Source organism: Ptychodera flava, chromosome 17, assembly GCF_041260155.1.
Source record: "Ptychodera flava strain L36383 chromosome 17, AS_Pfla_20210202, whole genome shotgun sequence".
In the NCBI taxonomy this organism is placed as follows: Eukaryota; Metazoa; Hemichordata; class Enteropneusta; family Ptychoderidae; genus Ptychodera; species Ptychodera flava.
In genome coordinates this window covers 1,551,856-1,569,869 of record NC_091944.1, presented here as the reverse complement: position 1 = coordinate 1,569,869, position 18,014 = coordinate 1,551,856, and the positions used below count along the sequence as shown (strand labels likewise).

Here is an 18,014-nt window from a genome sequence, read left to right as displayed (position 1 = left end):
TGAGTGACACGCGACTACTGCACCACGACGAGGAGGCAGACTCTGTCTACAGTTTCTCTCGAAAACACCAACGTCGCCACTGTGTGATGATCAACTTCGCTAGCCAGCGGTGTTTCCTCGGGCAACACCGACCTACCAACACCGTGGCCGTGGGGACCCCACGATTTGTAATGTGAACCGGGCCATTGTCCCCCCGCAAGGAAATAACTTAGATCTGTTAGCATTCATTGATAATCTATATCCTTCAGGTCAAATATGCATTTTTCGGAAACAAAGAAAAACGGCAGTCTCCATCATTACAAGTCATGGCATGGTCTCATTTACGACGCGTCGATCAACGCGCTGACATGGCCATGCAAGACCAGACTGAGGGGCAAGACAGTTGCCGAACTTCTGCAGTGGTGGATGATACTGAAGTGGGCAAAGCTTTCAAATAAATATAGCGTGCAGATACCTCGCCTTTTAACATGAAAAATATAACAACATGCAACGGGGAGAGGATTGCGGAAACGCTGTCAGAGTGTCAGGCACGCGGTGAACACAACCAGATCGGTGTACGTGGTCTGGACGCTCGATCGATCGAACGTACACAGTAGGTGCACACGGCGCGGCACTGACATACATGTATATGGGTGAGAAAAATCATCACACGATCTTTTGTAGAGCTGTACTTTATCATATCGATATACTTATATTTCTGAAACATTGTGATGCTGTCAAAGTTAGGCAAACGCAAAGTTTACAATGAATTATCATTATGTATGACAAGTTCTGTCAGCGCATGGATGTAATTTTTTACATCCATGGTCAGCGTAACAACATCGCCCCTCCAACGTGCACTCCAGTGCGACGTCATCACTCTTGGTTGTACTTGTCACGTGCACAGCAGAAAACGCCAATGTTTTTGTTTTGAAAGTTTGTTACAAAACAGCTTTTCTAGGCGGCCGCAACGTATCAAAATGAACGTATTTGTGTGTCGGGATGGTAAGAGGCTTAGGTAAGAGGAGTACTTCAACGTAGTATGGTCTATTTGCTTTAGTTTTACGAAAAAAAATCGACAATTTTGATCCATATTGCAAATTCTTTAAAGACCAACAACCCTGCCGGCGTCTAGAATCACTCACCTCTCTGCAGAAGCGTAATCTTATCTGGATGTCAAGACTTCGATTTCCACCTCTGCTTTACAAATGCTAGACTTTAGAGCTCCCACCGCTGTAACTTTTTGGTGTGTTTTTTGACTTGTTCTTATTCTTCTCCTAAATCCAAAAGCATGTCGAAATACTTGGTTTTAAACTTATCAAACATTCAGCATACAGAGTATCTCCTGTAAGTCCAGTATTATTGTTGACATCTGAGGTTTGGTCCGGACTGGAATTCATTTGTCAACAATTGGCAATTTTCACAACGCGCAGTGTATGCATATTTCGAATGCTATTAATTTGCACTTCACCTTTCTTTTGGAAACGGAAAAAGATGATGTAATTTATTTTTAGAACAAAAATCATGGTTTCTCCATAGAATTATAACAAATTTATAGGACTTAAATGCATTAAAAAAGAATGTGACAATACAGCATGGTTCTAGTGATAGCACTGCATTTGGCGACAGCGTGGTTCTGGTGATAGCACTGCATATGGCGACAGCGTGGTTCTGGTGATAGCACTGCTTGTGGCGACAGCGTGGTTTTGGTGATAGCACTGCATATGGCGACAGCGTGGTTCTGGTGATAGCACTGCTTATGGCGACAGCGTGGTTCTGGTGATAGCATTGCATATGGCGACAGCGTGGTTCTAGTGATAGCACTGCTTATGGCGACAGCGTGGTTCTGGTGATAGCATTGCATATGGCGACAGCGTGGTTCTGGTGATAGCACTGCTTATGGCGACAGCGTGGTTCTGGTGATAGCACTGCATATGGAGACAGCGTGGTTTTGGTGATAGCACTGCATATGGCGACAGCGTGGTTCTGGTGATAGCACTGCTTGTGGCGACAGCGTGGTTTTGGTGATAGCACTGCATATGGCGACAGCGTGGTTCTGGTGATAGCACTGCATATGGCGACAGCGTGGTTTTGGTGATAGCACTGCATATGGCGACAGCGTGGTTCTGGTGATAGCACTGCATATGGCGACAGCGTGGTTCTGGTGATAGCACTGCTTGTGGCGACAGCGTGGTTTTGGTGATAGCACTGCATATGGCGACAGCGTGGTTCTGGTGATAGCACTGCATATGGCGACAGCGTGGTTTTGGTGATAGCACTGCATATGGCGACAGCGTGGTTCTGGTGATAGCACTGCATTTGGCGACAGCGTGGTTCTGGTGATAGCACTGCTTATGGCGACAGTGTGGTTCTGGTGATAGCACTGCATATGGCGACAGCGTGGTTCTGGTGATAGCACTGCTTATGGCGCCAGCGTGGTTTTGGTGATAGCACTGCATATGGCGACAGCGCAGCGTGGTTCTGGTGATAGCACTGCATATGGCGACAGCGTGGTTTGGTGATAGCACTGCATATGGCGACAGCGTGGTTCTGGTGATAGCACTGCATTGGCGACAGCGTGGTTTCTGGTGATAGCACTGCATATGGCGACAGCGTGGTTCTGGTGATAGCACTGCTTATGGCGACAGCGTGGTTTTGGTGATAGCACTGCATATGGCGACAGCGCAGCGTGGTTCTGGTGATAGCACTGCATATGGCGACAGCGTGGTTCTGGTGATAGCACTGCTTATGGCGACAACAAATTAAAAATCACTAGGTAGTGCAAACTTTACTTAAAAGATCGAAGCCCAAAGAGGTTGAAACGCAATTTCATTGGATTTTTAGTAGTTGCAGGTCAGTTTGACTTATATCCAACTTAGGCCGTGGGCTAGTTGGGATTTACGTGCACACCCCCCCCCCACAGGATACGATCTGTATTTTTCAGACGCCTTGGGATCCCCAGAATACGAAATGCAATTTTAACAGAAAAAATATAGGTATGCAATAGCTGTTATGGTCATGTTTTGAAGGATATCGCAAAATCACGATTTTGCCACCCAATTGCATTTTCGTCAAATCTATCTTCTTGTAAGTCATCTGCTGGGCTTATTTTTAACATAAGCTCACCTGTTGGTATCATTAGAAAGGCAATTGATTCGTCTTTAAGAATAGCGTTTGTAATATGCAATATCTTCTACAATTTTGTGAAAAATGACCAAAACTAGCCCATACCCCAAAGTTTAACATTGCAAATTAAAGTAAATCTCAAATTCAACCAATTGTTCAGTTAGGCATAATAAAAAGCAAAGCTTTGTATGAAATCTATTTTATTTGGTACAGGAACATGTCAGAAATATGAAATAGACTTTTAACAGAAAAAATATAGGGACTGTACAGCTGTAACAGTCATATTTTGAAGGGTACCGCAATATCACAGTTTTGCAGATTTGCATGCATTTTTGTTTAACCTGCTTCCTATAAGTCATCTGCTGAACATGTTTTGAATATAATCTAACTTGTTAGGTACCATTTAAAAGGTATTTATTCTTCTTTAAGATGAAACATTGTAACATGCAATATCTTGTATAGTTTTCAAGAAATATGACCAAAATATACCCCATACCAAAAAGTTTACATTTAAAATTGCAGTCATAGCAAAAATCAAATTCCACCAATTCGTTAGCTAGATACAAAAAATCTGGCCATTTTTGCTATTAAACCAGTTTAAATTTTGTGCAGGGACATGTCAGAAATATGAAATACACTTTTAAGGGTACAGTAAAAGTCATATTTGAAGGGTCCCACAAAATCACAGAATTGCAAACTCGCATGCTTTATTTTAAATCTGTCTTCTTATAAGTCATCTGCTGAGCTTGTTTTTTACATAACCTGGCTTATAAGCTATCAATAGAAGGGTAATTTACTAGTTTTTAAAATAACATATTGTAATTTGGAATATCTTGTTTAGATTTCATGAAATAGGACCAAAGCTTACCCCATACCGCAAGGTTTACACAGCTAATTACAGCGAATCTGAAATTCTGCCATTGTTTACAATTTATTAACTTTGTATACAAAAGGCAATGTTTGTATGCAACCTATGAAATCTGTAATTTTGTTAAAAAAGTATATCACAAATATGACATATTTTTTAACAGGAATATAATATAATTTTTAGCGTTTTGGATCATATTTTGAAGGGTACCCAGGTATCATGGCAAATTTGCCGAAACATACATTTGCCATATATGGGTTCCCTCTCCAAAAATGATCCTAATGGCTACTAAATAGTATCATCTTCCCGTTTAAAGTTTATTTCATACTTGTGACATACTTTTGTAACAAACAAATCAGATTTCATACAAGAATTGCCTTTTGTATTATGTGTAGCAAAAAATGGTAGAATTTAAGATAAGCCGTATTTTGCGATTTAAAACTTTTAGGGTATGGGGTAAAGTTTGACCATATTTCAGAAAAACTATGAAGGACATTGCATATTACAATATGTCATCTTAAAGAGGAATCTCCCTACTAATGATACCTCACAAGCCAGGTTATGATACAAAATAAGCTCAGTAGATGACTTACAAGAAGAATAAAAATTAACAAAAAAGGTGCCAGACTGCGGTACTGCGATTTTGCGTTACCCTTCAAAATATGGCTGTTACAACTATACAATCCGAATATTTTTTCTGTTAAAAGTCTATTTCACATTTCTGACATGACCCAGTACCAAAAACAACAGATTTAATAGCAAAACAGTGCCCTTTTCATCATGTCTAGCTAAAAACCCCGCGGACTTGATCACGTTAGCTATGACAGTACTTTCTATATAAAACCTTGGGGTATGGGGTAAGTTTTGGTCATATGTCATGAAAACTATACAAGATATTGCATGTTACTATATTTCAGTTAAAGGCGAGTAAATTACCTTTTAATGATACCTTACATACCATGTTGTATTCAAAAACAAACTCAGCAGACAACTTACAAAAGACAGATTTAACAAAACTCATGCGAGTCAGCAATATTCTGATTTTGTAGTATACTTCAAAAAATTACTGTTACAGCTATAACATTTCAATATTTTTCCTGTTAAAAGATTATTCTATATTTCTAACATGTTTCAGTACCAAGAAAAACAGATTCAATACAAAACATTGCTTTTTTATTGTGTGTAGGTGAAACTCAGTAGAATTTGACGTTAGCTATGACAGTATCTTTGGATATCTACTTTGGGGTATGGGAAAGTTTTTGTCATATTTCATGAAAACTATACAAGATATTGCATATTACAATATGTCATTTAAAAAACTACTTAATTACCTTTCTAATGATACCAAATAAACCAGATTATAATCAATAACAAGCTCAGCAGATCACTTATAGGAAGGACAGGTTTAACAAAAACGTATGCGAGTCAGTAATACTAAGATTTTGCTGTACCCTTAAAAATACAACTGTTACAGCTATAGAATCGCAATATTTTTTTCTGTTAAAAGTGTATTTCATATTGTTAACATGTTCTTGTACCAAATAAAACAGATTTAATACAAAACATTGCCCAATTTTTTATGTCAACGTAAAAAAAATTGGTGTAGAAATTGATTTTAGCTATGACACTGCAATTTTCGATGTAAACTTTGGGGTATGGGGTAAGTTTTGGTCATATTTCATAAAAACTGCACAAGATATTGCATGTTACAATATGTCATTTAAAGACTAGTAAATTATCTTTCCAAAGATACCTAAAAATTAGGTTATATGCAAAAACAAGCTCAGCAGATGACTTATAAGAAGACAGAGTAAACAAAAATACATGCAAATCTGCAACACTGTAATTTTGCCGTACCCTCCACAATTTGACTTTTACAGCTGTAAAGTCCCAATATTTTTTCTGTTAGAAGTCTATATCATATTTCTGACATGTTTCTGTACCAAATAAAACAGATTTAATAGCAAAATGGCCAGTTTTTTTGTGTCTAGCTAAACAATTGGTAGAATTTGATTTTAGCTATATCTGCAATTTTCAATGTAAGTTTTGGTCATATTTCATGAATTCTATACAAGATATTGCAAGTTACAATATGTCAATTTAACGACTAATAAATTATCTTTTTAATGATGCTAAAAGTTTGGTTATATTCAAAAACAAGCTCAGCAGATGACTTATAAGAAGACAGGTTAAACAAAACTGAATCCAAATCTGCAACACTGTGATATTGCGGTACCCTCCACAATTTGACTTTACAGCTGTAGAGTCAAAATACATTTCTGTTGAAAGTCTATTTCATATTTCTTACATGTTCCCGTACCAAATAAAATAGATTTCATACGAAAGCATTGCATTTTTATTATGCCTAGCTAAAAAATTGGTAGAATTTGAGATTTACTGTAATTTGCAATGTTAAACTTTTGGGTATGGGGTACGATTTGGTCATATTTCACAAAATTGTTGAAAACATTGCATACTACAATATGTCATCTTAAAGACGAATAAATTGCCTTTCTAATGATAGCAAATAAGTGAGGATGTACTAAAAAGTAAGCTCAGCAGATAACTTACAAGAAGACAGATTTTACGAAAATGCAATTGGTTTGCAAAATCGTGATTTTGCGGTACCCTTCGAAACATGACCATAACAGCTATTGCACCCTATATTTTTTCTGTTAAAATTCCATTTCGTATTCTAGGGATCCCAAGGCTTCTGAAAAATACACGTTTGTTATCCTGGTGGGGGTGCACGTAGAGCCCCTCTAGCCCACGGACTAACTGGGTATGTGTAACTTGAATAACATTTCTTATAATGATCGAAAGTTAATTTGTATCTACGTTTACTTGCTTTCAGTCCCTAAAGTATCTAAGAGTATCCTGGTCTTTAATGTAATGTATTTGAATCCAATAATGACGTCATAGACCGTATTATGAATACTAAAACTGACTTGTAAACTTCAAATTTTTCAACGAGCGAAGAAAGCTTGCAATAATATCAGTGTCAGCAATAAAGCACACCAAGCGACGGTATACCGCGAGATTTTTGACAAGATCATGACAGATATGCACGAAGTGAACTGGTCAAAATTGAGTGGTATACCGTCGCAGGGTGTGATTTATTGCTATGATATCATAACAGTATATTGAAATTCTGGCATAGAACGTCAAAAGAAGGATTTTCGCTCTTGCCGAGAGCTCTCGCTTGCTAACCGTGCTATATAGCCAATATACCACGGTTATTTTTTACGTCTCAACCAATTAGATCGCTGTATTTGCGCCATCAATATACTGGTATGATATAATTATAAATATCTGTATCTGGGACGTTTCCCGTCTGCGTCAGTTACATTGCCGATAACGATCAGGTTATGAATTATGGACACAATTCACTTGAAGAAATATAGCGTCTTCGTGCACAAACAAGGTTTTATATCTACAATAAAACGAAAATAGATCAGCCTATACCAAAGGTGGTGGTTCTATCCTGTTACTTCTGACTATTAATTGAAATATCAGTTTCGTATAAAAGCCACAACTATAAATCTTCTTAAATTTTTGTCATCGAAGTACTTTGATCTGATTGGTCGGCGGTTGGGATGATCAAAGTGATGTCGGATACTCGAATTTCTTCACTTGGCCATTTATCAAATTTGTTTTTAAAGTGTAAATGTTCATTAGTAGACTCGTCAACCATTTGTCAGAAATGACCATAAAACAAGTTGTTTCATTCATTACCATTCCCAAGGATGACCGCATCATAGAGTTTGTATTTTTCTCACGATGGTCGATTTTGCCAGCTTTAAATATTTTCTGAGTGACAACGTCGCCAACAGTTTCATTTTGGTGAGCAGAGTGTGTGGAAGTCGATGTAAAAAAATTATTTTTCAAAAAATATATGAAAGAAATGACGATAACTCGAAATAACCCCTTGGAGAAAATTGGTAATAATTTCACAATGTTGACAACTTTTAATTTCGGAAGTGTTAGAATTTTGATAGTAGTTCATTTCTTTGTTATGTGAAACGAATAAATGTGAATATTTGTGCAGACTTTTTCAGTGATACAAAATCTCATTTTTCAATTTTATTTGCATAGATGCCCATTTCCAGATTCTCTCTATTAAACCGAATAAATTTTAAAAGGATATATAAGTCATGAAGAGCAATGTACCATTTCGCTTTTCAACTCTTGCCATAACTAGAACCATATCTCTGTTTATAAGATGTCAACATTCGATGGTGCGTGAATGACAGATTTCGATTGGTAGCCAGTCCGCCTTGACGCAGCGTGCCAAATGAAGGTTAACTTTCAGTTGAAACCAAATGAACCTAATGTAACCAGGAAGTTACATTGAAAATATTGTCAAAAACTACTGTATTTGTACAAAATATCATTGAACATTTATCCAAAACCTCGATTGCAAGATGTATGTGTAACCATAGACACATTTTTTATTTTTTTATTTTCTTTTCTGATTGTATATATATACTGTATACAGTTACTATACGTACCTACCTAATACGAGTGAGTAACTTGTTAGCGAGAGTGGGTACAGCGCCACCAGTGTCAGACTTTCACTGCTGAGAATCTCGCGATATCTGACGAGATTCATTAAAGAGTTTGACTTGCAGACAACTGCACATTTTCTGTGTCTGCCTTATTGATATTTCTCTTCAAGCTTTTGACAGCAGTGAACGCTGTGGTCGAGTTAACTGTAGATGTATACTCTCCTTTATTTTAACAGGTATGTTTGGTATAATATTTCAGTGATTTTGCCGAGTTTTGCTCAGTTGAAAGTTTGGATGAGATCGCCGCCCATGAGGAGACGAGCCATGTGTTTCATGAGCTATTTTTAGCGACTGTGCAAGTGAACTTCCGATGTGTCGATCGATGCGTCTAAAAGACTTATATATAGTTCTCAGTCACAGGACAAGTGGCTCCAGCGATAGATGTAAACAATCGTCTCCAGTGTAGTTAAAGTATCATATCTCATTTCTGTTTGTTATCGAGAAAACGCCTTGTAGTTTAGTGTAGTAGTGAACGTCGATTAAGATCAGCTGTTCAGTTTTTCATGCATGTGTTGAAACAGTACGCCAAAGTTTTCATGGCGTTGCCTTGTTGTAAGAGATCGTTTATTTTCGAGATTCATTAAAGAGTTTGACTTGCAGACAACTGCACATTTTCTGTGTTTGCCTCATCGATATTTCTCTTCAAGCTTTTGACAGCAGTGAACGTTGTGGCCGAGTAAACTGTAGATGTATACTCTCCTTTATTTTAACAGGGTTTCCCCTTACACTGGCTACATATGCTTTCATAAACCTTTATAATGGTCACACAGTTAGAAATGTCGAATGTCGGAATGAAAATAACTGGTCTTGTACGAGAGCAGATAATTTTTCTCCACACCCTTCGAAAGAATTACAAAAGAGATCGCATTCAGCGATCAAACACAAGCGGTTAGACATCAATATTACGACTCTTCAACCAAACCTTTGTCGAGAATAAAATCATAATTCCAGCAGAAGATAATTTCATCCGAAAATGGATATGTAATGATCAATTCCTCGGTGAAAAAATCATCTCAGGCTGGGTTAACAAACTTAAGATAAAGATCCTCACAGTAAAGGCATGAGTTGTGGTTACAACTGCCTCTCCCATTCAATAATCTTTCCGATACTTGAGACGGCATCGAGTGTCATTATGTCTGCGCAACTAACAGAATGAACGCTAACGTCTCCTTTCTCAGATAAATCAAAGCAACGTCTATTGATAGATCTACTTTTAGACTTTCATTCTCTTCCTGAGTAAACTGATCTACTATGGCTATACAACTTATAGGGCACTGCGTGGCAGTCACAAAATTGCCCAGTTCTGCGACTGAATATAGTGTTGTGGTGAATGAGTGTTCATGTGGTGCCATTTTTGATAGCCAATGTCATGTTCATGGGACAATTGATCAACCGTTCTCAATTACAAGGACACATTTTGTTTGATTGTATGACAAGTAGAACTTTTAAGTTGAGACAAATTTCTAAAATAACCCAAGGTTTGTGACATAATGTCAATGCGTATAGTTGAGTTAACTTTCCAACCGTCACGTGACCATCTACATTCCTCCAAGCCATATGACCACCTGTTCCTCACTATGTGGTCGGTTTTATTTAAACCATAATCAATCGCCTATCATCACGCATGCGTAAAGCCGCTCAGAGGAGACTCAGCTGTCAATATATATTTTATAACCCGTCCGATGTAATTAAGTTTCAGCAACCTCTCAGTGATAGATTTTTCTATGAATAGTCATAGTGGAATGGAATAACTCTTTGCATTCCCACTGTTACAATCGGAAATATAATGTGGTCATATAAATCTCTGATTTGCAAACGTTCACAATTATCAATGGTTCAGTAAGGTAGTCGAAATCGAGATCTTTTACACTGGAATGATGACAATAGCCATTCAAGCTAAATGCCCCTCACGGCTGTTGGAGCGAAACAATGTACTGTGTGGATAATTGTAATGTGACATGTTCCTGAGTTTGTAATGAGCAAACATTGAGCTTCATTGAGTAAATGAAATTTATCAGGATACGATAGATCACATGCATATACAAAGGTTAAATAATCAATATTTGTTTTTCTGAACTCGATATCAATTGAATCTTTATGCTGCATCTTTAAAACCCATTTCGTCCATATTCTTTGCAGATCCAACACACATGCTAGATTCAATAAACACATATACTGACCTTAGACTGAAAGATTCCGTCGTGTGCGGGCGCAGTGCGCCGCAGCGCCCGCACACGACAAAATCTTTCTGTCTAATACTGACCTTTGACCCAGAGACAAGGCGCAATGTTCTCACAACTTGATTATAGTGGTCATCTTTTATGCCATGTACTGCCAATACTTGTCATGCTCTAAGATTATGGAATTGCTTTTTCAAGATTTATGTGTGCCAGGGATAGCTACTAAGAATGGATCACTTACAATTTCTTTATGAGGACTATTTTGAATTTTGACAAGGCGAACTTAAAAGAGTAAACACGTTTTCCGACGCTTGGATATAAATTTGGATTTACGACAAATTCAAACAGAACTCTGAGAACTAATCATAAATAGGAACATGTACCTACTTCACGTTGTACGACGAAGTTGAACCAAACCGTTCCTGTTCAACCAATCAGTCACAATTGAAAAGTAGCAGTTAAAAATCTTTCCAAGTTCACTTACTTAGTGTATATTCAAGTAAATTCTGTATTTGTTTTCCTGTCAGTACGATTCATGAACTATACTAAAAGTACGGGAAAATAGTTGCTGTGGTGGATGGAAACTTTGTTGAGTGTTAAATTACCAAGCAGCGTGTGAAAGCGAACTGAGTTGCCCTAAATAAATGCCCTCATTTCAAGTCAGCATCGTTAGGAATTTGATGAATCAAAAGACATGACTATCATTTTCCGGTTACTAAATTAATTCCTTTTCGACAGCGCATAAATTATACCAAAACAGTGATCATTCTCATCTGTAGTTATTGTAATTCAATCTATTTTCTACAACTTTTAGATTATGCCAAATGCTAAAAAATAGCGTCAATGACTCTGTAGCTCCCATTCTTGACTATCTAGTGTTTGTTCTCTGGTCAGATATTTGAACTTGTGTGAAAGGGATAAAGTGCATGAAGTGGATTTACTTAAATGTAATGAACTGGAGACAGAGAAATATGTTTAATGTATTTATTCAGAATATAAAATGAAAAAATACAGAATTAGAAATATCGAATACTGTGATACAACCATTAACTAAACAAGTCATTGACAATGACATGGTCCCCACTTGTAATAGGAGTATTAAGTCTTGATGGGGCAGGGAAATGTGGTCATTAAGAAGTATCAGTGGAGTGTATATGTTGAGATCTATGGGCACATAGGTCTATATCATTGTTCCCAATTTGAAACACATGAGGGATGTCTAAGTTATGGTTCTAAATCGGGAAAAAAGATCAGACCTCTAGCAGTATTGGCCAGCCAAGAAATACATATGTGCATAATAAATGAGGTACAAGATGTGACATCTTAAGGTTAATATCCTATCAAAATTGGAGGGTATAGATATTGTGGTTACTGAGATATGCATATATATGTATAATCAAGGTCAAAGGTCATCGAGGTTACATGACATTTTGAAAAAAAAATTATATTGCTAATTAATCCCTATATGCCAAAAAATCAGACTTCTAGCTCTATTCGCTTGCCCAGAATTAGATGTGTGCATAATTAATGAGGTAAAGCGTGTGTTGTCATAAGGTCTCCAAACCTACTAAACACAAAGGACATAGCACTTGTGGTTACTTACTTATTGACATCGAGGTCACGTGACATTTGGTCAAAAAATTTCTCTCCTATAGTTATCCCTATATACCAAACACCAGACATCCAGCTCTATTGGCTTGCTCAGAATGAGATATGTGCATAATTAATGAGGTCAAGTATGTGGTGTCATAAGGTGTATAATCATACCAAATATGAAGGGTGTAGCACTTATGGTTACTGAGTTATGGACAAATATGTATATTTGTGGTCAAAGGTCACCGAGGTCACGTGACATTTTGTCAAAAAAATTGATTGCTAAGTTATCCCTATATACCAAAAATCAGACCTCTAGCTCTATTGGCTCGCTCAAAATTAGATATGTGCATAATTAATGAGGTACAATATGTGGCGTCATAAGGTGTCCCGTCATACCATATTAGAATGGTGGTAGCACTTGTGGTTACTGAGTTATGGACAAATATGTATATTTGAGGTCAAAGGTCATCGAGGTCACATGACATTTTGTCAAAATATCCAAGATATCTGTGTGAACGGATGGACTCACGGATGGACGAACAGACGGACATGACCCAATCTATAAGCCCACTAGACTTCATCCGTGGGGACTAAAAATTGTGTCACTGCATCCTTTTTGCAATATGAATACGATGAGAAACTAAATTTTTATTTTTCGTGGCCTTATACATGGGAGTCTATGGAGATCTGCCTTATACATGGGAGTCTATGGACGTGTAAACTAAAAATATGCAAATTTCACCACGATTTGCCCAAATTTGGGAAAGGTCACTCCTATGCACTTCCATACCAAGTTTCAAATCAATCGGACTTGTGGTTTCAGAGAAGAAGATTTTTTGACCAAAAATGGGAGAAAATTACAAAAAAAATTCATGAAAAATAGCAAGTCCAAGATACTAACCCGAAATGTGCACAATCATTTCAGGTCAGCCAAAAGTACGTACATGCTAATTTTTCATGTAATCTGCTCAGTGGTTATTGAGTTTTTTCAATTTTGACTGTTTTTACATTTTTTCACTTAATTTGCATATTTTTGGCAATGACAACTTCATTTGAACAAAATCTCATCTACAGACCATCATCCATGTACACACACAAATATCAAGATGAAATGTGCAGCGGTTTTGGAGTTTTGATGTTGACGCAGATACATACAGACATACATACAGACAGTTCCCTAGCCTATAAGAATAGCTTCCATTGCCATATATACATACGGCTATGGGAGCTAAAAACAGAGTATAGAATTATTTAAGCAACAATTCTATTTCTCAACACGAATCTTGGCGTTTTACAGTGCAGTGTAATTTTTGTGCGAAAACCGTTATACTTGGGTTCAAATAATATCATACATTTCGTTAAAAATGTTGAGTTGCGTTCTCTGAGCTGAATTTCTCTGATGATAAAGTGCGATAGTGACTTTTAATGTGAAGTTAATTCGCCCTATTTTCAATGAAAAGATATCACGTGGCAAGAAATCGCGTTCAAATGTTTACACCGACGATAAGTGCCATGCAGTGAACAAGAACATTCAAGAGTTTAACACTGAAAAGTTGAGCGGATAATTTAGGATACTTCGAGTAGAACTTGATAATTCGTCTCTGAAATAAAAGACGACTATCTAAGTAAAGAAATTGATACAAAATTCATTGTATTTCAGTCGCAAAAGCACCAACTGCATTGCCTGACAAGAGCACGGGTGAAGAAACGTCACATGGTATGATTCTAGAAAAAGGTAAGATTTCACCGACCAAACTGCCTGGTAAAGACGACAGTAAGGACATACCGACTATTTCATCCGACTTTGCTAATGTTAGCTTGGAAATATCGGAAATCCATGAAAACATCACGATTCCAGGCCCTGTGGATCTGAATGCCACTGATCTCACTACGCATGCCCCGAAAACAGCGAAGTCAGAAGATACCGGCATCACAGCACCCAGTCTCCCATTCACTGATCGTCATGGTAACGTGGCATTGGAGCCTACAGCCAAAGAGTTGGTTTCAAAAGTTGATGCAGCATTCCCAAGTTCACCGATATACTCTACAACAGAACAGAGAAGAGAAACCGCCATTTCAAGCGATTCTGAAATATCGGAATCTGCAACTAATGTTGCTCGGACTTCTGCCAATGAAGTCCAGCGCCAGTCGACGCGACGCCAAAGAAGTACAACTACAGGTCCTATCGATTCTATCTCGCCTGGTCAAACTTCAGGAAAGCAAAGTGCTGAAGTTGGGCCAGCTACCTCAAACCTCACTTCAACATCTGACGGAGAAGTTCCCCAAATGTTGCTGACCAGCCTCGTTCCCGATGTAGGTACCGCATTCAAAAGTGAAGTCCCCATAACGACGACGCCATCAGATTTCGCTGCAGACACTGCATCATCTGCTGTCTCTGCAAAATCTCCAGAATCACAGATCACTACTGACATGATGAAGACAGAAACAAGTGAGTTCATTGACAAACTTTTACAAAATAATTGATATATAACTATATACACATTGTATATAAACTACAGGGTCATCAAAATCTTACATGCAGTGACATCGTGAGTATATTGTGTGAAATTTGAAACACGACATGTTAATTCACCTGAAGGTTTTCAATTTTACAAACTGATATTGAAGAAAATTATGACGCAATCACCATGATAGCGGTAGATGCCGGAGGTGATTTTGTACCGGTCATAAACAATTATTCTGGAAATCAGTCACCAGGAAATTTCTCTGTCAATCATGGAAAAGTGATGCTGTTCTTCCTTTCTGATGGTGCATCCACAGAACGAGGATTTTGGGTTCGATTCAAAGCCGAAACTAACGGTAAGATTATTGGTAAACAAAACTCATTAACACATTAATATTAAATACACATTTCCAAAATGAATAGAAGGTACAACATTCATTGCTTATTTCAGATTCTGCATTCTATACGACAGAAGACGTCGTGTATTGATTGAAGAGATTGTGTTAACACAGTCGTACATTTAATATCAACTGGCAAATCTCAATATTTACTGGGAAGATTTTGTCCGCCTAAAGCAATTGAAAATACTCCAAATTACCACACAAACGTTCCAGTCAAAGTGGTCAGCCAAGTTGTTATTCGCATTACGAGTATCTTTTGCGTCATTTATATCTCTGGTGAAAAAAATATTTAAAAATATCTCTTTGAAAATTTCCATGTTGTCATATTTCGTTTACAAAGGTTTTTCTCAGCAGCGAATGGTTGCTATGAAAAGCAGAAGGCATTTTTTTACCTGCAATACGATTTTATCTGAAATGAAATGAATCGACACAAAATCCATCTTGTCATATTACTCTGTGAAGACTAGAATGATAAATGGAAATGGCCGGATATCTCTTTTGAACACTGTGTTAGTGTACCTTTGTTGTGGCGTTTTTTTCCTTTTACTGTCTTACAGAGTGTCTTGTTCTATCTCCAAATCTGTGTTGAGATTGTCACCATAGACTGTATGTATATACATGTTTCAACATACACTACGGAAGGAAGGAGGAAATTTAAATTGTTTTCTCAAAAAAATAAAATAATGACAATCATAAACATAAAAAACTGTGTACGTTTTAATGATAGTAACTTTACATTCCATCTTTTAGTTTTCTCAAAAAAAAAAAATAAAATCATGACAATCATAAACATAAAAAACTGTGTACGTTTTAATGATAGTAACTTTACATTCCATCAGTAGTTTGCAAAATAACGGTGATTCTAAATATTTGATTTGATTTTTAGATGCAGAGCTAATAGACGATACCCCAACGCCCTTAACAACGGATGACTGCAACAGGCAAATCTCGATTCAACGTGGTCAGGTCGTTCAGTTCGAATCGCCGAATTATCCAGACTTATACTCGAGCGGTTTAATTTGTCTCTGGGCCGTGCATACGACAGATGAATCGCATATTGTTGTCAGATTCTCAAGTTTTGAAACTGAATCCAACTATGACTTTGTCGACATCGGGATCGGCAATGGAGAAGAAGTGGAACAATCACGGCTCATTCGACATTCTGGCAGTGCGATTCCCGGTGATTTGGTGATACCTTCCTCAAACGCCTGGATAAGATTCTATTCCGACGGATACCAAGAACTTGGCGGTTTCCAAGGAAACATAGAGGCCATACCACCAGGTAAATAATATAAAGTCCCAATATCATGACAGTAATGAAAACTGGCCTCCGAGTTATATAGTTATTTAAAAAAGACTAACAACGATTTGATATTTTCATTATATCTGCCGTACAGGATTTCAGTCGTAATTTGTTTTTCTCATTAAGTCTAAATGCCAAATGAAGCATGCAAGTTATGTAAGTGTCAATGACCCAGGGTTCAGCAACACAGAGTGTCAAACATATTTTATAAAAGTGCAGATACTCACTGACAATCACATTTGGATTATGACAAGAATTTCATGTCATGAAACAATGATACATTGGTTTGATAAAAAACATTTTAATTTGATACAGATAATACTCAGTCCAAGTGACTTGAAACTCTAGCAGTTCTAAATTAATACAATTTGTCATGTTATAATGATATTAATTACCCTGGATGAGCATACTTGCATGTATTAGATGATACTTCTCGTGACAATGTTGCATGGACGAATTTCTTGTCCTTTGGCATAAGTTTATCAGTTACGTACACATTTGTCAATCTTTCTCTACGGGTCACTCGTATCGCATCTCTCACGGGACTATCCTGTAATGATGGTCGTGTTTTGTGAATAAATCAAACTCGAATTAATGACTTACCAAATTATGTTGCCACAAACAAACATTGGTCCTTATAGAACGACAACAATAACGAATGCAGCAACAACAACAACAACAACAACAACAACAACAACGACAACTTACAAAGACAAATTACGACAACAACATTATACAAAGCATCTCTATTTCCATCGATAGGTGTATATATTTTAATGATAAAATATTATAATAATAATTCCTAATGTTACTAGTAACTAAAACAACATTTTATTTTAGCCTCCTAACTACATGAAATATTTTTCGTAGTTTCCTCTGAGTCGAAAAATTAAAATACAAGATTGAAAAATACTGAGTAATCACCATAGGATCGAATCACTGGTTTGAAAACTTCATTGATTCGGAGCAGATCTCTATCAGAAATAAATTGCCATGTATATATTGTCGTCGGACGTAAATTGAGTATTTATTCAAATTTGATGATAAATTCGTACAACCACATTAATTTTATCTCCACAGTGGCAAATACCACCAGACCTAGTCTAACCACTGTCCAAGAAGAATGCGGCGGTGACATCTTCTTAGCAATTGGTCAAAGTGTCAACATAACATCACCAAACTTTCCAGGGAACTATGATGACTTACTTCGATGCATGTGGGTCTTTACAACGCAGGATGACTGCAAACTTCACATTAGTTTCAAAAGTTTTGACACTGAGGCTCTCTATGACTACGTCGAGATCGGAGAAGGTTCCGGGCCAATTTCGGGAACCATCGAAATACGGCACCATGGTAACGACCTTCCAATAGATTACATCTCAGTGACGTCGCAATCTTGGGTATCTTTTACCAGCGACATTTCAATGAACTTGGGAGGTTTTCAATATACAGTTACGGCTATAGAAGCTCTAGAAGGTATGATATGGCGATTATTCTGTCGTAGATTCGGTTATTATTTCACCTACATT

The 18,014-nt window shown here is 37.3% G+C and overlaps 1 protein-coding gene across 1 annotated transcript in view; it reads left to right on the top strand.

The window, feature by feature from the left end:
• The window catches only part of LOC139116579 (uncharacterized), an 84,620-nt gene that overhangs the window by 63,894 nt on the left and 2,712 nt on the right, over positions 1 to 18,014 (top strand). The window contains exons 4-6 of the mRNA XM_070679174.1: positions 13,978 to 14,766; positions 16,069 to 16,464; positions 17,566 to 17,961. Coding sequence (XP_070535275.1) covers positions 13,978 to 14,766; positions 16,069 to 16,464; positions 17,566 to 17,961 — 1,581 coding nt within the window. The remainder of the gene's footprint in view (positions 1 to 13,977; positions 14,767 to 16,068; positions 16,465 to 17,565; positions 17,962 to 18,014) is intronic.